This window comes from Diuraphis noxia, unplaced genomic scaffold, assembly GCF_037042655.1.
Source record: "Diuraphis noxia isolate RWA-SAM2 unplaced genomic scaffold, SU_Dnox_SAM2 contig0004, whole genome shotgun sequence".
NCBI lineage: Eukaryota > Metazoa > Arthropoda > Insecta > Hemiptera > Aphididae > Diuraphis > Diuraphis noxia.
In genome coordinates, this window is record NW_028301714.1 from 67510907 (window position 1) to 67534624 (window position 23718).

The 23718-nt window shown below is 26.8% G+C and overlaps 1 protein-coding gene across 1 annotated transcript in view; it reads right to left on the bottom strand.

The window, feature by feature from the left end:
- The window catches only part of Kul (Kuzbanian-like), an 80028-nt gene that overhangs the window by 42659 nt on the left and 13651 nt on the right, over positions 1-23718 (bottom strand). The window contains exon 2 of the mRNA XM_089225152.1: positions 16970-17132. Within this exon, the coding sequence (XP_089081278.1) occupies positions 16970-17132 (163 nt within the window). The remainder of the gene's footprint in view (positions 1-16969; positions 17133-23718) is intronic.

Below are 23718 nucleotides of genomic sequence, written 5' to 3' on the forward strand. Positions count from 1 at the left end.
ACACAACGTCAAAAGGAAATAATTAGAAAAAAATATATAATAATAATTTGCTCAGTGCTCTTCTAGACAATATTATATAGGTTTTGTCGAACGATTGGACAAAGAGATCGGTGAACGACCTTCCAGTTTTGAAACAATGAAGTACAATCGTGACGTCGTTAGCATGGTATTATTTTTATATGAAACCTTCGATACCTACCTATATCCACGTTGTATTATATTGTTCTGATTTCGCGAGAACTGCGGTATGAATAGAACATCGTGGAATGAGAACGAACCATTTAGATTTAGTCAGAATATAAGACGTAGTGTTGTCATCGGTATTATGTATTTTGTGTTATGTTATGTTCATTTTCATTTGTTACCGACTTTATTATTATTATTAAGTAAACGCCCATCTACTCAAGAACAGAACAAATAATTTTCTTTTATGGAAAGAAAATAATAATAATATACAGCGGAGACCTCTACTTCAATAATTTACTATAACACAAGAACAGTAACATTCACTTCCTTATTGGAAAACTGTTGGTCGTATTTATTTTCCTTTTTGTTTATCGCACATGATAAGTCTATTATTGTGTCAGTTAAACAATAAATTGTGTAATATTGTTTATACGTATATGAGTATATTTATATAGTGGTATAGTACTAAAGTGTTCCTATACAAGAAGTAACCGGATACTATCATTTTGTACCAATTTTGAGTTTATGTAAATATTATTATATCATGGATGTGCATCCTACTGATATTATGCTGTTAAATTACTTAACATAGGTAATATTACTATTAATTAACATGCGCAATACGAAACAAATTATTATTATATTTAGTACAACGTACGGTAATAGAAGTTTCGACATTCGTGTACACAGCAGGGGTTTATAATCAGGGTCACACAGGGGTAGAGAGGCTTATGGATCTATAGTTTAAAGGTTCGTTGAAATTAATTTGTAATTTTTTAAATTTTTATAGGAATACTTATTTTATAGGGCCTCCCAAAAACATTTAGAACAGAGAAACCAAAATTTTATCTCGAGCGGGGCTTTATAAAATGTTTATACACATTTATATTATACTTAAACACCCAAGACAAGAAATATAAACTGTTAAGTACCATGATAAGTGATAAAAAAATCGTTAATATTTTGAATGATAAAAATATTGGAATACATCTAAAACGAAAGGAAATTAACACACTTGATCACTGCAGATTGATATTGCATAAATTATAGTCCTTCGAGACCGTATCAAAATGAATACATTCATGAGAAAAAATGTATAAAAGTGTGTAGGAACATATTTTATAATTATCTACATTTTTTCGAGGACACGTCATATGAATGAAAATATCTTAAAATGTGAAAGTACACGAAGTAATGGTGGATAAATATTTTTATTGTAATGAACTATTAACGTGAAAAAAGGTAGAATCGATAATAGATTGTTATCTATAATGTAAATTATATATTATGTTCTGCCTTTATCTACAGAAGCGTACACAAGATTTCAGTTTGGATAGGGTTTTAGCTAAGATTAATCACAAGCCCGTTAGTGGGGAGGCTTACCCCCATACCCTCTCTGTAAACTAGACTATAACTAATAACACCAACATTAAAATTCAAAAATTACTTCAAATGCTTATTATTTCTCTTAACTCTAATATATTGTACTTAAACTAGAAACATAAAATTCTAAAAATACCTAATAATTATAACATAAGATCAAAATTCAATAAATTTAAATATTAAAACAATTAATATAAATCATACAATTTAACAAATAGTATATGTAGTTTATAGTTGTATACAGCAGTATACGTCATATACTGCAAGTAGGGTTCTAGTCTTCTACAACTCTAAGTTCTACAATCTCTTTCTCACTCCTATAATATATCTTATTTACCGTCATACATATTAAAAATGATAACAATATTGATCTACGAATTTATTATTATCTATGACGGTAAATAATATATATTATAGGAGTGAGAAAGGGATGGTAGAACTTAGAGTTGTAGAAGACTAGAACCCTACTTGCAGTATATGTATACTCTACTGTCTAAATAATACTGGCATATAGGTACAACTGTGAATACATTATTATAATATTTCTAGTAAAATATAAAACCATAGTACATATGTTGAAAAAAATTTAACATATTGTATTTTATCACTATTTTCATCAATGGTGAAAATGCTATTGACATTTTAACTGTAAGATGATGACCTTTGATGAAAAACCATTTTAAGCGACATTTAAAGAAAACAAAAACCCTTTTTCCGGCTTCATAATATTATTATAATATAGCACAAATTTCACAAAAGATAATATTGTTATTAGCTTGAACTTTAAAAATGTTGTTCAGTTTTTTATAATGTACCCGTATTTTTATAAATATGCTTATATGCGTAGGTAGAAAAAATATATAATAAGGAACAGTTGGAGAACTAGTTGACATTGGAAAAACCAAATGGCGTGTATTTGTATGACGGTATACTTGGTCTAAACACGATTATATTTTTTTCTAATACATGCTCATATTGTGCCATAATAATATTATAAGAATAGTAAATATAATTACAATGTAGTATAGGTACCTATTTTTTAATCATTAGACAACAGACGAGACACGTTTTTATTCGTCATCGGTACATTATATAACACATTTAATTTACCTGAAATAGTGGCCAGTGGGTGACTAGTTTATTAAAACATATGGATAAATAATAACAAATTATAATCAAAGATATAAATGTATAGTGTCATTATTAAGAACGCGTTGAACATATTTTGAATATGAATTTGTGATGCATCTTATTAATCAATATAGTGTAGCCACATACAACAGAATGATATTTTGTTTTTTATACTCTGTTCTATTTTACAAATATTAATTTGAGAGCTCCAAACAATAATGTTTGACGTTTGCTATCATCTTTAAAATCATAATAGATGCCTACAAAAATACAGACAGGGTTAACCTTCGATATGACGTAGGATCAATCAATTACGGCCCTGGGGCTACATTTCTTATTAATTTTCTTTTTGTCCGTAAACAATGAGTCATAAAGAATATTATATTATTATTAGAGTAAGGGGTTTAAATCACAATACTTATAAGTTAACAAATACAAAAAATGATTAGTAAATAATAATTCTATATAATAATATATAATATATACAATATTAGGGGAGGGGTAATTCCTAGTTTAAATCTCCTTATATGGGCAAATCTGCATTAGCAATTATTGACATTATATATCTTAAATACTTAGTTATATATTATGATATGATTATTAATCATTTTATAAATAATTAAAAATGAATTAAATTATTAATACCTAAACATTTATAATAATTAACTTGACATTTTATAAATAGGCCTAAATAAAGAAGAGGGTCTAAAAATTCTAGGATAGGCCAAAAATTCAGGTCTACGCTGTCTATGATTTTTATAGAATACGAATACATAAGTATAGGCATCAGGCACACTAATTTTTCAAGGTATTATATTATTTTAAATCATATTGTTCTATTTAATTGTACGTTATTCTTGAACTTATGGAGAGAGGTTGATTGAAGTATAACCCTAAAAAGGGTTAAATAGGGTCAACAACAATGCGGGTAGATAGAACATTAGTAAGGGTTATCCGAATTTTTATGAAATTAATTGAAATAAAAATAAAAAGTTCAACGTTAACAATATGTTCACATTTAACATAAAAAAAAAATTTATAATATATAAATAAATAACATTAATATAGGCTACATATTTTTTTTTGATTTTGAGTCTTAAATAAATCAATAAACACAGGGTACTTCATCAAGGACTGATACAAACAAACCCTATTTTAATTCCCACATACCGATTTCTTTAAATTGTTTACCTTTTTTATCCAACCACAATACTATAATATTATGGAACACAAGGTGATCTAGACCAAGCACTTTATTTCAATTACAAATTTTTGAAAAAATTTCAAATTTTGCAGCATAAAAGTTTTGGAAAAAAAATTATATTTTTACAAACTTTTTTAATGAAATATATATTTTTAATTAATATTTTTAGTATACTTTGAAACTTAATAAAATCGAATTTAAAATGAATAGTTATACGTGTGTTGCATGCCTATAATCTGTTATAACTTATAAGTATTTAAAGTTAAGATGAGCGAAATGGTAAACTAGCATCATTTTGTGGGGTATCCTTAATAGTATCTTTTTCCTCCAATCATCAATAATTTAAATAATTATAACTTTTTATATATCTCTTATTGTTAAATTATCATTATATATTTTATTTTATTTTTGTTATTGTATAACTAATTATGGATAATTGTTTAACTAGGTATCAAAGTTTTGTACTAAAAGCTAATAAAAAAAAATAAAAAATACTAACTTCCTCGTTCAAATTCAAATTTTTATGTATCAAAGTATTCCAAAAAATGTTTTGCTTTAGAATATTAACACAAAATGTATAGGTTATCATCTTATCAACTAACTTAAGCAATTATAACAATACAAATTTAAAAAAAAATTGTTTTCAAAAATGTTGTTTGGCAATGACATCACATTCATTTGAAAAAAAAAGTGAACTGAAAAAAGTTAAAACTACAAAATAATAAGTGAAGAAACTTAAATGGATCACCTCGTATAAAATTCTTATACTGATAAAACCATCACACCAGGAAGATATACAAACTAATAATTTATGTATTAACTCATGTTCACACGAACGTGTTCAGGGCCCACTTTCAAAGAATAAATAAAAATATTTTAATATATTATACTTATTATTTTTATAGAATAATTATAATATTAAATATATAAATTATCATTTATAATAATATGTAGGTATTATGTACCATTGTAATTGGTATAAATTATCGTTATTAATAAAAATACCTAATTGATATTGAATCAATTTATAATTATTTTATTGATTCAAAATATTTAATCATTGCTTATAATTTGTTTTTATAAAATTTGTAGTAAGTAAATTCAGTATATAACTAAAATAATTTTATCATCATTTTTATAGTCACAAAATAATATTTTTGCTACATGATTTTTTTAAAGAAATAAATTTAAGTACTCTAAAATCTAATTAAACAGTAATTATTCTCCAACGTAAATATACAGTAGCTTTGCAACAGACATTTTATTATTAAAAAAAAAAGCATGAAGCGGTATTAATAACGACATCAGAAGGAAGTTGAAGGGGTATTTATTTTAATGGCACCTGTCGTGGCAACGATGGCAGTGGGGTCGACGAAAAGACAACATCCGAAAGACAAATAAAATTTGCAAGTATAATCATTATTTGCTAACGACGTAGCGCTAAAAAGTTGCTTGGAAAATTGTGCACTCCTCTCGCAATAACCCAAGGGCTTAGATACTTTTCTTTGAGTTCTTTAGAGATTTAATCGTTTCCTACTGTAACGATCAACCACAGCATCACCAGCAGCACCACTCAGTATGAATCACCAAACGTAATTAAAAGGTTACCTTTCAACTTTTCTTTATTCCAATTGTGGCATTCACATTTCACCCTATAATTGTTCATCTTCAACCAACCTTAACTTTGGTGAAATCCAGTAGACCTCCCATTGATTTCTATCAAAAACCCAACAACCTATAACAATCATGGTTCGTGTAAACGTATGATACGTCGAGTTAAAAAAAAAAAAAAAGTATAACGACTGAAATAGAGAGTGAGAGAGTCAGAAAAAGTGTGATATGTATACCTTTTATATTTTGGAAATGTTAAAAATTCGTAAAGTGCATAAGAATTTAAAATGTACAAATACCCTATATGAATGCAATAAAATCATTTGTAAAATTAATATTAATTCAACAACGCAAAATTACATATTATAATTTTAAAATAGTTTTAAATATCTTAAAAACGTGTTACAATAAAATTAAAAAAAATTAATCCTTTATAAATTCTGAATATGGATTTAAACATGTAAATTACTAAAATGTATTTCTATGTTACATTAATGCACATTATGTATAATTATAATAAACAAAACTTAAATGTATACTTAGGCTTAGAAATGTAGGTATAATAAACTTAGTACTATTAGAACCATAATAACAATAATAGCAACATTGGACGAATTACAGAAAACTTTTCATATTTTTCACAATACAGGGTGTAACAGAAAGACCTGACCATAAAAAAATAAAAATTATGCCAATTCATCGTATGCCAATTTTTTTTTTAATATTATATGATAAATAAATAATTTAAGAAATATACTCATGTCAGCAAATTCTCAAAAATCATATTTTTTAAAAAGTTATTGTGTTCCAAATTAATTTAACCAAAAAAATATTGAATTTTAAAAGAAATTCTAAAAATAAACTACTTGACTTAGATAAATCTTTTTACCATCAAAATTGTTTTTATAATCAGATTCACAAATAGGCTATCTTGAGTTTATCCAACATTTTTTTAATTAAATTAATTTTTTTTCAGTACTAAAAAATAAAACATAAAAATTGAATTATACATGTTGTGCTATGTTTACTTAATGAAAAAAAAATAAAAAAATATATAAATGTAAAAAAAGTTAGTCCAAAAGTCAGTTCTATCTGTTACCCCTTGTATACGCAACAGTTTTTAAAGAATTAATTTTTACAATTTCCAATGAATAAAGAACAAAACAAATGTTACGGAAATAACGTTTTCAGAGCGTCTACGTAGGTACAATGTATATTGTAGTTTTGCCCAAGCACTATTCAAGATATAATAAAAATACATTAGTCTAATGCTTTTAAATTGCAAGTCCCTGTGTTCACATATACATTATGATATTGAAGAATGGGCAAAACGATGATATGTGTATAATACTGTGTACATATTTTTTTAAATAATATATGTAGTGGTTTGTGGTAAATGAACATTGAATACGAAATTTAAAGTCAATTTATTATTTTCATACATTTATTGTTTCAATTGTTTCAAAATATGTAATTTGTGCATGATATACATAATTTAATACAGTCATACAGAATACATTTAGTAATACAGTATGTTACATTTAAAGTGACATCAATTATTTCATATAAATTATCATTCAATCGGTCAAACTTTTCAACTTAAATGACATTGTGAAGAAAAATTATAAGTGAAAATTATTTCCATTAATGTTTTTAGCTAAGAATCATTTATTTTTTATAAACTATTATTTTAGGAAAATATTTAGTAAATTGATACATTACTTGATTGACAGTTAGTCGAAATAAATGAGTATACATGTTTTATACCAATGTTTACTAAAAAAAGTTTATAATATATAAATAATTTGTCAGTAAACAATATTCATAACTGTAATAATAATATAATCATCATGGTGAAAAAAATGAAGAAGAAGTAACTATCCATTTATGATCTTGTTATGGCATATACTCCATTAGTTTAGGTCGTAAACTTGGAACTTATTAATTTAATGTATAAAACTTTCATAACATAGCAACTAAGATACCACCGATGAATGGCCAAAAATGAAAACAAATATACCTAATTTTTGTTATACTTCACTGGATAACGTATTCAGATTATTCAAAAACATTTATTTAAAAAAAACAAAATATGTAATACGTTTCATTATATTATGTACAATGTATAGGTACAATCATAAAAAGTAAAAACGTTACATAATATATACTATATCATAAAACAACTTAAAACCACGACTATTCCATAAATTATAAATTAAAATAATATTTACAAATAACATAATATTATTTAACTACCAGAATAATGCATGTTAAGCTAGTTAATTTAGAATTGGTTAAATGATTTTATATTTCTTATATTTATTGATTATAATATTCATTATTCATATTTAAGTATTTTTGTTTGTCATTTAGACTAAATTAATAACTGTATATAGGTATCTATAACCAATACATATTTTTTCTAAAACTAAAAAAAGACAGTTTCATTCATTTGATAAAAACTAATCAGCCATATAAGTTTGGTTTTATAAAAATAAAGAATATTATATTTTTTAATTCAGAAATTCTATCATAAAGATTTTAATTTTTTACTTGAATAATTAAAAAATACTTAATATGTTGACAATATTGATTGTCAAATTAAATAAAAACGTAATATTTATCACAAGAACTTGTTCCACTCTAAAACTTTTCTGTGATAAATATACCTACATAGGACGATTTTTGGGGTCAAACATACAATACGTATAATGTATATTATTACATTACGATGGTCTGTAGCCTTTGATTACCGCAATACTACGAGCCTATGATTATTAAGAATAACATGACACAAAATAACTAGAACAAAACTGTCGTGGGTGACCTAGTCACAGTTTTGATGAACTGTTTCCGTCACGGTAATAGGATACCGTCTATGTCTTCCCTGTATTTCGTGGTTTATTAGAATATTCCATTAACGGGTTGGTCGTGAAAAAACTACTACCGTTTTAATTTTGTTAAAACTGCTGTAAATATATTTTACGGCTTCGAGCTAAGCTTCGGATATTAAATTCAGTATTTTGTAACATTGAAGAACTTGATTTATAACCACTAAAATGTTAATCATCTGACAATATTTAAAATATTGATTTAAGTCTACAATATATATAATTACAAGTTATTAATAAATATTTGAATTAACAATTTATCATACATAATGTAAGTCGAGAAAAAACGGAGTTTAAAGTATTACTTAAAATTTAACGTTTTTAGTTTTATTGAATGCACATTCAAAGCATTTTAAAATTTGAACAAAAAAATTTAAACGTGCTGCAAATATTTTGTTTTGTTATTTAATTCACAAAAAAGTTTGGTAAATATTTAAAACATAATAGTCAACTTTTTGTTTAAAATTATTTGTTTTAACATAAATTTAGACTAAATTTTCATTATTGTTTATTTTTTTAAACTTATCCTATTATTATGAACTTGGGTTATTTCAAATGATAATATTTCATAATTTCAATTAACAGAATATTATTTATCATAATTTACAAATCTAAAATTGGTTTTTAAAAAACTTTTTATCATATCTCTTTATAAATTAATAATTTTATATTCCAACTCTACAATTATTAACAATTACAGTTTTTTAATATTATTTATATGTTTAACACATTTTTCATTTTAATGTATGTATGTCACTCATTGCTATATCATAATAATTATGTTAACGATGTATAAAATTAGTATAAGTACTAATAATTATCAGTATTAAATTCTTCGGCATGGTTTTTGAATAATTATGGCCCGTTTAAGCCTTTGAGGCCATCGATTTTACTGAATATTGCTCGTTGAGAACTAATTTCACTGAAAGGGAGATGACTAATAACAATCCAGTACCTCGAAAAGTTGGGAGCGGCGTCCCTTTAACGTGTGCACACGCCTAAGGTTATACCGGAGGGAACGATAAGGAGGAGTGTAAGACGAGGAATACGAGGAGAAATAGAATAATAATCAGTATGCGGACGCTATAACAAGCACCGTGCAGCGTTGCGGCGGAGATGCAGGGAAACTTGTGCGAGGGCGCGGTTGAAAACCCCTGATTATCAGGAGGAATAAAACAACTGCTATGTTGTTAAAGAAGGAAACAAAATAATAACTGCAACGGTACTCGGAGACTCGAATGAGTTTTGTATTATAATCCACACGAGACTTTTTATTTATTTATTTTTACGTAATTTACACTGTAGGCACTACTAAGGTAGTTAGGTGGTATGTGGTAGCTGGTCCGTTAACACTCGAAAATTAGCTAAATTTTTCAAGTCATTGTTTTAATTATGACCAGTAAACCTAGAAATACATCATCAAACGGCTATACATTTTGTCCACGATACACCCAAATTACGTAAGCATATTATTGTATGAAAATAAGTAGGTAATTTAATTCAGTTTTGAAATTTCCCTACGTATAGAAGCCGTCATGTTTTAAATATTCACGTTACTCTAAATTTACGAGATAACTTTTAATCGAGAAAATGTGCAAATACAAACTCTGGTAGGCTAAAATATAATTAATGTAGATACCAACTTAAATAGTTGTTTCAATGTATACGGCTGAAAAAAATATAATAATCCACAAGATATTTTAGAGTACAGTTATTATTTTCATTCAATAAATTAGAATCATATCCTTAGATTTATGTGATATATAGCCGGTAGCTTTGAATGCGTCATATAATAGTTGGAATAAGGCCAAAGTAAATTTTACAAGTTTTAACAAAATTCACATCGACTGATTAAAATATATGATATTGGATTTGCAGTAATTAATGAGCAATTATTATCATTTTAATATTAAATAATATTTCATCAAGATGACATTTAATTAATATAATATAATATAAACCACTTTGTTCAAATAAGTAGAGTGCATTTTAACTTTGGTTGAACGTCATAGAACTAATTTTTAATATTGAAGCAAATTATTTGAATGTATAAATGCATACAAAATATACAGACATCAGTGTTCGTATATATGTGCGAATGATTTAAATTGATAAATCATTTGTCTCCGGTTTATTGTGGCAGAAATGAGATGGTATCAATTTTCCCAGGAAACACCTTTTTGTCGGTTCGTCTTGTTATTGGACGTCCGTGTTCTTAATATAAAAATATCATAAGCTTTTTTTCTGACGAAATATTTTTCGATGTAGTTAAACTTCTAAAGGCGGTAAATACAAAACCAACCCAGTCGTTTTTAGTTTTACGAGTAAATACTAAATTTAAACCTAAAATATTCAACATTTTGTTACGAGAGTAAAATACATCAACCCTTGTTAAAAAAAAAATAAATAAATAAAACGAATGCCTCAAGAAGTACACTATTTTGCTCTCATGCTAAATCATTTTACAAAAACTATGCAACAATTTTAAACAGAAACAATTTTTTTCGTATTAGGTATGTATTCTTTAAATAAATATTGCATTAAATTGGATTTAAAATGAAAAATATTTATGACTATTCAATATTACAATGTTTATGTTCACTAATTTTTATGTGATTTCTCGAAAATGCTAATACACATTGCAAGCACGCATTGCTTAACTCAACCCTACACAGGGTATATCAGAAAGACGCAACAGATGAAAAAACTTTAGTTATTCTAATCAATATTTTATAATTTTTTTTTTTTATATATATTTAATTTAGTCACTTAGACTACAGTAGTCACGTAGTTACGTAAAAGAAGAACGTTAAGAACGATTATTTAATTCTGATTATAACTTAAACTTTTGACACGGGAAATTGGAATTCACAACAAAGTTTTGAACAGTAATTAACATGAATGAGCGACACCTATTTGAATGCTGCACGTTGAAACATTTATCAACGTGAACTGACAACAGTTTAAAAGGACACATTACTGATTTTAATACAGAGATAATAATACAGTTTGCCAAAATAGAGTAGAGGTTTTTGTTTTTAAAATTAATAAGCATTACTATGAGAATGCATGTTGCACAACTATTGTAGATTTTTAGAATATAAAAGCATAAATGTATGTTATATATTTTCTATTGACTCTAATATTTTTCAAAGCGTAAATAAATCGAAGAGCAATTTAAGATACATTGAAATATTTGAAACCTATAGAAATATAAGTATACTTTATACTCAATGATATATTGATATACAAACACTATATTATCTATATTGTATGTGTGTGTAGTTATATGGCGTGTCCGAGTGCTAAGATTACTATAACGGCGTAGTATTACAAGTCTGAAATACGCACTGAGGGACTATCATAATACTGATTTATGAAGAAAAATAATACTCCGGGGACTTTTTTTTTGGTATTTTACCAACTTTCTTCCTTATCTATATATATATATATGAAAACCAATCAACACTTATTTGCTTCAAGTCCACCAATAATATATATATATATCTGCAGATAGGACGGCCTATACCTAAATAACGACCACTGAAACGTGCAGCGTTCACGAAGATTTGATTCACAATAGTAATAAGGTTATTTTTGAAAATTATGTCACTTAAACTGTAAATAATAAATATAAATAATAATAAAGTTTAAAAATCAGATAAGACACAGCAAAATGTGGAGACTGGTAATCGTTTCATGTAATTCGCATCAGTGATACTCGTAGTTGGTGTATGATATTACATAGTATACGTTCTTACATAGTTTGGAGTTCAGGAAAATCCGATCTTTTCTACTATTTTTTATGATTAACAATTTTATTAAAAATACCACCTCGAATTCTATACGAAAATTGTTGTACATACCTTTTAAACACTCCCATCCCACTGCAATGATGTTCTGTTCACAGAAAAAGTGAACAATACAATTTAAAATTATGAATTGTTTAGGGGGAGGGGGAACATTCAAATGAAAACGAAAAATTCTTCATTCCACGTTACCACTTCGACCTCAAAAAACGACGATTACTGAGAAATTCCAAGCATATAGTGCATGTAATCTCGCAGTGTCAGATATGTTATTAGAGCGATCCTTAAGGGGAACGTCGAACTCTGGATATAAGGCTAGTAGAACAACGGTGAACACGGCTCGTGTGCGTAAATATAATATTGTATTTGTCAGTGATCCCCCCCGCGCGCGCACACATACAAATCGCTGGTTGTCCTTTAGTCACACACTAATCAATCCGTTACTAAACCCGATGGACACGCTGAGGTTAATCCTCTCAGTCAGACGTGCACACGCCATCGACTACAGTCCAGCGCTATATGATGCGACACTCCTCCCTCCCCGGTGGACCAAGTGGTATACTGTACACGTAGGGTATAAAACACATAAGCTAGTACACGATAACGGGAATAATGATGATGATAATAATAATAATAATAATAATAACGTGTCTGTGATAGAAATGCACACATACGCGACTAATGTCTTTGTACTAGGCAACCTCGCGGACTAAAATATAATACATACGTATTATACGTGGTCAAAATAATGTCAAATACAGGGCAATTCTATCAACCACAATAAACGCGGATCATTTCGAATAGTACATGCTTTTTATTATTACTTTCATCGATAATGTTAATTATTTCAATCAGATGAAACAAGATGAATTCGTTGTTTTATTTTGTCTTATAGGACATTGTAGTTAAACTCAGTTCACTCCCTGTGTTTTCGGTGCTGAATTCAGTGCTGTCTGCACCAACTGAACCATCTAAATAATTTTATCAATGTTTCAGCGTAAATATCTATTGCAGAAGTAAAGTATATTATAACTATTTACATTTTGAAGAGAAGTATAAGAATGCGTAAAAAACCTGTGATACACTAAAACTCTACCAATTACTAGTTAAACTTCTTATTGATTAAAATATTGATCATATTCCATATTCTAAGTTTATAAGCATTTATTGTTTTAGATTATGAAATTAAAAATTTCATTTAAAAATGGAAAGTTGATTGGTTTCAAATTTGAGAGTCATAAAAAAATAAAACGAAAGGTCGTATAAAATACATAGTTAGAAAGTAACAGAGCACTTTGAAATAATAATATTTAGGTATAAGCACTCTGTATAGGTAATACATCGTGTGAAGGTCTATATGTTACAATATAATATCATCCAGCATGTAAATTGATATTTGTGCTTAACGGTACACCCACACAATTACACATGCGTGTACACAATGCACATACGAGTATAGAATATAGCAAATATTTGAAACGTTGCTATTGCAACTCAGAAAAAATAATATGATACAAAAAACAAATGTTCTATTTAATTTTAAATTGTATCATACTAATTGTGAAAACTTTAATTTTAGTTTTTGTAGTGCATTATATATGCATATTTAAAACTATTAAAATAAAACTGTAAAAAAAATTCGAAAAATACCAGAAAGTTATAAAATGAAAATTGTATTGGATAAGTAGCATGAGTAACATAGTAACATGAGAAATTTTTATATTTTAACTTTTTTATATACCAAAACATTTATAACTTTCCTTAGTAGTTAGTACCTTAGTAGTATAGTAAGTAGGTACTAATATATTTACATTTACTAACTATGTAAAAATGTAGAAAAATTATTGTTTATGAAACATATTTAAGTACTACAATATCAAAACCGTATATTTAGTTTTTTTCGTTAACTTATTCAGATGTTCGTATTTTTATAATCGATTGAACAATCTTATTAAAAAGTTATTGAAAAGTTTGAACAATTTTGTGTTCTACGTATATCTATACCTATACTATATTATAATAAATTTGAAATTTCAATAGAAAGTTTTTAAATGTACTCAATAAAAATAAAGTTATTTATTTAACTTCAAAATACGATGTTAAATATCTATTATTTAAATCAACTGCATAATCGATTTACTATTTTATCAATCACTATAAAACAATGAATGGGGTACATTAAGTTGAGAAATAATATAATCCATAACAACTAGCAAAATTAGTTCAATTAGGAAGTTTTAGACATATTCAATTTCAATGCAATAGAATACCACAAGTTGAATTGACAGAGTAGATAATGTTTTGTTTTTTTAAACACGATTTCAATTTATTTATTTAAATACTGTTAATTTATTAAATGCTGTTTTTACTACAAAACAATTTTAAAACGATCCTTACATAGTGCTTTTTTTAGTAGCTAAAACTTTGACGAATAATAATTAACAAAATATATACAAATTATACTTGTATGTATCATAGATAATAAAACAATGGATAAGGATTCAATGCTTATCATACGAGAATTTAGTGATACGTTTCTAAAAATATCAGGCCCATTACTGTCATACATTTCAAAAGCCCAGTAAATTCTTCTGTCCAGCTACAAAACAATTGACAAAAACGCACTTCCCTAAAACTGAACCACGACCCTAACGTAGTTATAGACTTGTCATATCCATTCTTTTACCATCTATTATTAAGATTTGATCACTAAATAATGTTAGTTATTACGCAATTTTAATGAATATTTTATGAAGAATCAACAATTTAAGTATTTATATTTTATATTATAATTTAAAATTTAAAATTCAGATTTAACTCAACACACAAGAAAAAACACAACAACTCATATTCGTATATCCAACTAAAATCTACCAAGTGCATAATTTTACCATTTTAAGACATAATAACTGGCATATTTTTTAATAACATGGCATTATTCTTCCATACAAACTTTCGTATCATATTGTTTGAAACAATTTTTAAAACTATATACTACAAATGAAACTTAAAGTATTTACATTTTAGTTAAGATTCTGAGTGCATAAATGCATAATGTATTGATTTTATAAAGATGTGGTTTTTTGTAGAAAATTGGAGATACTTTTGAAAAATCAAAATTGAAAATTCTTTGTACTTTTAAAACAATCAGGAACACTTAAAAAAATATACTAAAATAAGAATTGTAATAATTGTTATTTATTTATTGTACAGACAATAGTCCAGTTCAAATACAGTTATAATAATAAAAAATTAATAATTATAGTTAATAGAAGTTATAATTCATTTTTATTACTAAGTAAATGGTTCAGAGAAAATTAAAAATTTTATTAAGTAATCTTGATTACTAATAAGTAAGAATTTAGACCATCCGAAGCTCAGAATCTTTTTAATCGTACATGCAATGATTTATTATTGAATTTAAATTTAACCCGTTATGCTTTACAGTACCTACTCATTACCTACTCATCCAAAATCATGAGTCACACCCGATACCTACTATACCTACATCAGTACGGTTGCCTACTTTGCCCTATTTTACAACAATTTCCCCAAACTAAAAAATAAACATTACAGTGTTATCGAGAAAACTACATTAACAGAACATAGTTAAATGCAGGTTAAGACGCACTACACCTTTTAAATGTTCACAATATAAATGAGAGTCCTTTTTAATCAAGACCAACCTAATTAATAAACTTTAATCTATTATGTTGTAATATGTGTAATATGTGTAATGTTTTTGTAAATAATGTAAATAGTGTATACAACAATTATCATTAACAATGTAAACTATGTCAGCCAATGGCCTCCGCAGCCGAGGCTTATTTCTAATAAAAAAAAATGAGCCATATTAACACCAAAAGAAGTTTTCTAATATAGAATCTAGATTCACAATCGGGCCAACAAAACTCTTAGTTTCCTAAACCATATAACAAGTGAAATAGTTTTTTTTGATTCAGTAAAAGGCCCCTCAGCTGTTTTTTCTCAGCTGGGTTTCAGTTTTTAGTTTAATTTACTTTATACATAAATTTTACGTAGTGAATTTTCACAAACCCATTCGTTAACAGTTTAAACTCTCCAACGAACACACAGTATCCACCCGTGAAACGCGATCATGAGTCAAAGAGACCCGCTTAAAAAAAGGTATTTTTATCCTAAAAATAAAAATAGATAAAAATATATTATAGAATCATGCCCAATTTTGTGAGTGTCCTTCGTGGAAAATATTGTTCCCTGGGGCTTTAAATATCATAATCCTTCCTATAATCGAGTAGAATATATATATAATGTTAATTAAATATTAAATAACTTCAAAAACACTATACGATAAAACAACTATAGTTGTACTTATAGAAACACAGCAGATCCAGAATATAACAAAACGTCTCAACGATATCAACGTGTATCTTAAAAGTATAGACATATTACAATAAAATCTACTCTCATTTCTAGGCGGAAATATATTTTATATAGACGAGAAACCCAAAAATAAATATATTATATTATATCGTTTGGCGTTTTTTATACAAAACGTCTACTGAAGCCCCGTCAGGCCGATCCGAACTTTACCGCAAGCAATAATAACAACTATAATTACCTAAGTACCTATTTAATAATAAAAATAACATCAATAAATTGAACTAACAAAACTATTGAGCAGAAAATATATTTATCCTGACGTTAATTTTTTATTTGTTGTTATAGTGAATATTCAATATTATCGCATTATGCAACCACTCTAAGTCTCTAACCTGTGTGGCGTGGCGATGGTGAGCCGTAACGGCGATTGCAGTCGATGATTACTAGCGGCATTGGTGTCCCTGCGCATTCGCCTGTGCTGTTCCAACAAACCATCCCGGTCGTATTCCGCAGGCGTATAGTGCTTTATGAAATGGTTGAGTATCGGCAATTTCCCTGAAAAAATAATACGAAAAGACTTAAGGGACGTAAATACAATATTGAATATAGAAACACATTATTCTAATAAGATAAAAACGTACATGATTTTTTACGATTATATTACAATATCAGCTTCAAAATTCACATAACGATTAACAATAATTGTACATCATCGATAGTAAAAAATTACATTTACAATACTATTACAGTATTACCTATAACCTGTAGGGTATCATAAATCGTAATGTAGTCATATATGCATAATGAACGAATGCTTACGGGCACACTATATATACATAGAAAATAACGTATCTATTATTCTATAGGTAAGAAAATTATTGTTTTATAACTTATATATCACATTGAACATTTTGATTTGATCACAATATTTATCTATATTTTGGTAAAAGAACTTTTTATATTCTATACAACTTTTGTTCGTCCATTTTTAATTCATCAGCTAATAAAAAACTTGTAAAACAAATTCATCTAGTTTTAGAAGTGTAACTAAGATCAATTTTTAAATAGGTAGATATTGGATTGTATTTATGTTCAAATTATCTTATAATCTATGGTCAAACTTTTAAAACAGATTTTTTTCAGTTGAAAAAGTACCACTTTGTACATGTAAGGTGTATTTCACGCCAAGCGAAGCAATTATGATGCTACAGTGCCTATAATCGTTGTAAAATGAATTTTTTTTAAATATTTTAAAATGTCTTATGTTTTCCTATTAACGACAAAAAAAACACTGTATAGACTAAATGTAGTCTGTATGTACTATGTATGTAATATTATTATGTATGCCACAGTATACTGAATAGAAGCAATACAGTAACAGCAACACTAGTGGCGATGAGAAGAATTGTATGAATAATATTATATATATATACTAACATATATTACCACCCCTCGCAGCGAGCACACTATTATCGGGTGATTCACATTGTGGTGGTATACCAACTATAGTTGTGGCGGTAGATGGTTGGTTTAGGGGTATGAAGGGGTAGTGACCGGGTGGAAAAATAATGACCAAACACCAACAACCGCCACGGCGTCACGGATACACGCCAAGGGGAGGGCAAGAAATAATACCTTCATAAATCTGACTGGTTGTATAATTGAAAACGACTCACACACCTATCTCCCTCATGCTCACCCTTCTTCTTCATTCACCTCCCAACCACCCCCAATTCAAACATATCTCTATCTCACACACCATAAATAAATATACATATAATTTATAATATATACAGTTTATGCGAAACGTGAATATTGCCGAGGAATGTGTCCCGCGTTCGCTCCCCACTGCTTGTTGTATAGCGGATACCCAAATCGATATTTTGATAGCCCCTATTCGGACGGCCTATATACTATATAATATGCATTTTATATACGTCTTTACGTATACACATCGCTGTGCACATATATCATATGTATGTGCATTGATACGTATGTGCATGTTATCGTTGTATAGCACAAACGCAAATGTCTGGTTGTAAAAGTTAGCCAACTTTGTGTATGTGTACTTATACGATTTTTACGCATATAATATTAACAACATTATAATTACAAGTGATTCAATCAAATTATCGATTTCAATACTCGTATAATTGGTAGCAAAGACTACCGCCGATTTGAAATAAACAAAAAAACACGGAGAAAATATACTGATGACATACGAAAGTATTGTGCTTTTAAATACAAATAATATCGATTTTATACTTTAAAATCATAAACAAAGCCGTACGAGGTTTTGACCCATCATAAATATATAGGTATAGCATTATTATATAGCCATATAGTTAGGTGTCTACGATTTGCTGAATAACATTACAAGATCGATGTAAATTAAAGAAATATTTATTATGATAATGAAACAACCGCTATCCAAATAATTTAACTAACCTATAATATAATCTACCTATACCACAAAACAGTTACCTAAGACATTTATTTATAACTTCTGAAATACAAATACAGTTAAGAATAAAAAAAATCGTATTGACCACTGTATATTATATACTTAAACACAAAATTAGCATAGAAATTGCATACATTATTTAAGTAAGAGATATAATGTTTAATTTGTATTATTTAAACATATTATCATTGAGTATAGATATATATATACTATCTATACTCAATGATATTATTCTAAAGAAATCGACGTAAATAAAATATCTAAAACAAATATTTACAAGTGATTCACCAAGTATACTCACCCTCATTTTTCATTTAATAATAAATGTATTCATATTTTGATTTATAGAATGTCTAAATATACTTAAAGACTTTATTTTTAAATTCTTGATATTCTTTTGTACTACTTAATGGGTGTCCTGTGGCGATAAAAACTTTTGTTTTCTTCAAATGAAAACCTTCTTTTACTGTAAATTATTTTGAAAATTTTGATGTAGGTACCTAATTTAAAATTTAAACGCGAAGCTACTTAATTTTTAAATTGTCCATTTAAAGATAATAGTCCTTAAAAATAGTTTTATAAACATACTAAACTTATTTAATATCGTTTCTAGTATTTATTACACTTGTTCCATTTTTAAAAATTATGAATATTGGTGGATTAATATTAATTACATGAATATGTTCAACTAACCAAATCCTCTCGTATATTCTACTCATTTTCATAAACATAATAATTATTATCCTTTATAAAAAAATTTAATAGGTAACTCAAAAATTACTCGTTTGCAATGTTGAGTTATTAACTTTACAATGTATAATACACGGCAATGTATTCAAAAAATTATCATCTAAATATTTTAAAGTAGGAAATGGAAGTTCTAATTTGAAAAACAGAAGTTTGTATCTTCGCATGGCATTCTTTAGTTAGTTTAATCTTAAGTCTTAAAAAATATGATATTTGTGTAGGTTTATTTAAAAATTCCAAAAATCATATTTTGAATAACCACGTAGTTGAAGAAATAGGGGGATGCGCATCATTAATGCACCACCTGAAAACACATGTATATAATAATATGTTTATATTATGTATAATATACATTAATTCACTAATGAATAAAAAATATTTTACAAATTTTACTACTAATAATTCTTTAAATTTGATTATGTATTTAAACAACGATATTTTTTTGTTATTTAAAATTACAAATATCTATAATATATTATTATCATATATGACAAACATTAAATTTTATGTCCATGATAGATATATAATTAAGTTATTTTTTTATCATCCTAAACTAATATTTGTAACTATCATAGTTTTTTAATAATTACACATTTAGAACAATAATTCAGGAAAATATAAAGTATTTTTATTTTAATATATTATTTTAGTACTTTAAGAGTTGAAACAATATTTTAACGTTTTACAATAAACACACCCACATCAAGCGTTAATTTATTGATGGTTACATTTAATCCTATTAAAATATATTCCAAGCAATGGATCCATTATTTATAGTTGTTAACAAATTTGTTAATTTAAATTAATTAATATGTTACACAACCTATGTGTTTTATAAACACAATTATTAGGTACTTTTCTTTATATTTACATAATATATTTAAGTTTCATATTAAATAACAATAATAATAATAAGTAATAGCTAAAAAACAAATACACTAGCTTAATTTTTAATTGGCTCAACTATTTATGTATACCAATACTAATTTACTTATCAAATACTGATTTAAAATTAAATGATTAGATCGCATTAAAAAGTTTTATACATATAACCTGCTTCAATCTGATAGAATATCTTTCTCAACTGCCACCAAAACTTTATTTTAAATTGTCAAGCTCGTAACAAATTGTTATTTTCACTATAATAGTTATTGCAGATTGCAGAAAGTTTAAAAACAAAAATATCAACCCTATTCGAATTTTTGATTTCCTTCTTAAATTCTTACAATAAGGTTTTAAAATAAATGTGTGAGTATGTATGTAGAAAATATTAATCAATACCAGTTAGTAGCCAATGGATAATATAATATTATACTTGTAATAGGTATTATTATTATATTACCATATTTGTAATTATTTCACTAAAAATCGAAATTTATCTTTTCACGTAGAAAGTAAATACATATATAGTCATCTATCATTTCAGATGGTGGTTGTATCCCAAGGGGAACCCAAACTGATCCAGTCATCAATTTAATCAATTGAAATTCTTCAAAATAAAAAGTGAAATGATGGATTAAATTAAAAACACTTCAACTTTAAGCATTTATAATTGGGATTTTCAACTAACGTCTGAAACAATGAAATACTTTTAAAATCTTGTGTAACTGTGTAAGTATACATACACATGCATATGCATAGTCTTAAAGATAAAAAATAAAAACAGGTATATTTTGTACGCATTTACCGAATGTTACATTGTGAAGGAATTATGATTTGATTTAAACATAACCCACACATATAATAAGTAAAAATTATTTGATTGCATAAATTAGTCACAAACTTGAATTTTCGATTCATTATTTTTACACTAGCAATATTCATTGGACACTCCAATTAAATTTCTTATGAATAATCAAATGTAATTTATCTACCTGCAAAATTCAGACCATAGTAGTAAACTACAATAAATTCGGAAATAGTACCTGTACAGAATATACATATATACATGTGGACAGCGTCGCCAACATTGCCATAGAACTCTTGGGGGATTTATTTTAATTAATACCGACGGCGGCCATTAGTTAAATTGAATTGCCGCATTCAGGATTCCACAATGCCTTTACATGGCAAAATAACGAAAACCCAGTTTTGAAATCACGAAGCTCCCCCCCCCCCCACCCAATATTCCACTATAATACTATTCACTGTCACTCGATCACTAGCACGACCCTCCACTTCGACTCATTTAACTTGCTGTCACACAATTATTGCAATACTGTTACAACGTACAATCGCGATTTTATATATTCAAGCGACATCAGTATAATAATGGACCACGCTAAATAATATACGCTAAGGCAACGGTTTGAAATCTTGGGTTTAGTTTGCAGCCAAGTGCCTCTCCGACATTGGACCCTCCTTTTGAGCGAACAAACGGAATGTCAAGAGGGACGCCTAATTTTACTCTGAAAAACGCTCACGGACTTTTCGTTTATTGATCCATAAAGTATCAGTAAAAACACTAAAAACCAAAACACCACGCAGTGTTCCTCTTCATTTCACACGTATAGCCAAACAAATTAAATCATTTTATATTCAATAAATGTTTTATTTAATTACATATACACACGATGTTGTGAATAATATATAACAATTGGTTGATAATAAAAAGGTAAATTAATTCGTATAAATAATTATATTTTTACTGTATACGTTTCAATGTAACATAAACTTAATAGAAAATAAGTTTGAATTTTATCAAAAAATGTTTACGTTTCAGAAGTTGATTTAGTTAAAATTAATATTTAAACGAGCGCGTTTCCTATAGATAATAAATGCATTCATGTATACTGCAGTTGTTTATGTGTTATTTATACTATAAATATATTATAAATAATAAATAATATGACCATCGTTTATTCGTAAATTCCCATTGGCCTTTGAACTGTTTTCAAACGTAAAGCATTCAAATATATAATTTTTCTGCATAGGTACTTATAGATAACATTTTGCCATATTAACTCTATTTTAAAATAATAAACTTATATATTTTAAACCAGGATATTTCTATGACTCAAAGATGTACTCAATGACAAATTTTTCTAAATATTTAAAGACAACATTCTACAAGAATATTTTATGCACGCCAGTAATTTATTACGAAATAATTTATGAAAAAAATTATATTTCTACATATTTTCCTAAGTATTTACACAGAAAATACTGAAGTATCTATAATATATAGTAATTATTTGCTAGTATATTTATAGTAATTAATTAGTAATAACATAACTTTTTAACCGCTAAAACAACGTTATGCTTAAGAATGTAATATAATACCATAAATAGTATGAAAAAAATAATTACCTACATAAAATTGTAATGCATAGGCAATAGGCATGGGAAATACTGTTTTAAACAAAAACTATATAATAAAGTTTAAATTAATTTCATCTCTTTTCTAAGCCATTGGTATAATTTAAATAAATCAAAATAACAGAATAATTATTATTGAATATTTATTTTAGCACAAATGTAAAATTTCGTAAGGAAAGTATCATGAAATAAATATGGATGAGAAATATTATGTAGTTAATACGTAACTAAGGTACCTATAATTTAAATATAATATTATATAGATGCTTAAACCCACAATGAATACTAATTAAATACTATTTAACTATACATTGTATGATGAACACATTAATTTCATTTATTAGATTATTTAATTTTATATCTTACTAGTACTTATCCTACTTAAAAATCGAAATGCAAAAAAAATAGGAATAAAACTAAATTTGGTTATCAGTATACGAGATATAATATATCATTAATATTGTATATTAGGTTTTGTAATATGATTGATTTTAGTATAATAAAAAGTATTAACATTTCCGTGTTAACTTTAATAGTACCTACAGCAATTACGTATCTAATAATATGTATTTCAACCAAAAATCTGTATAGAAAAAAAAGCTAGAATTAAAT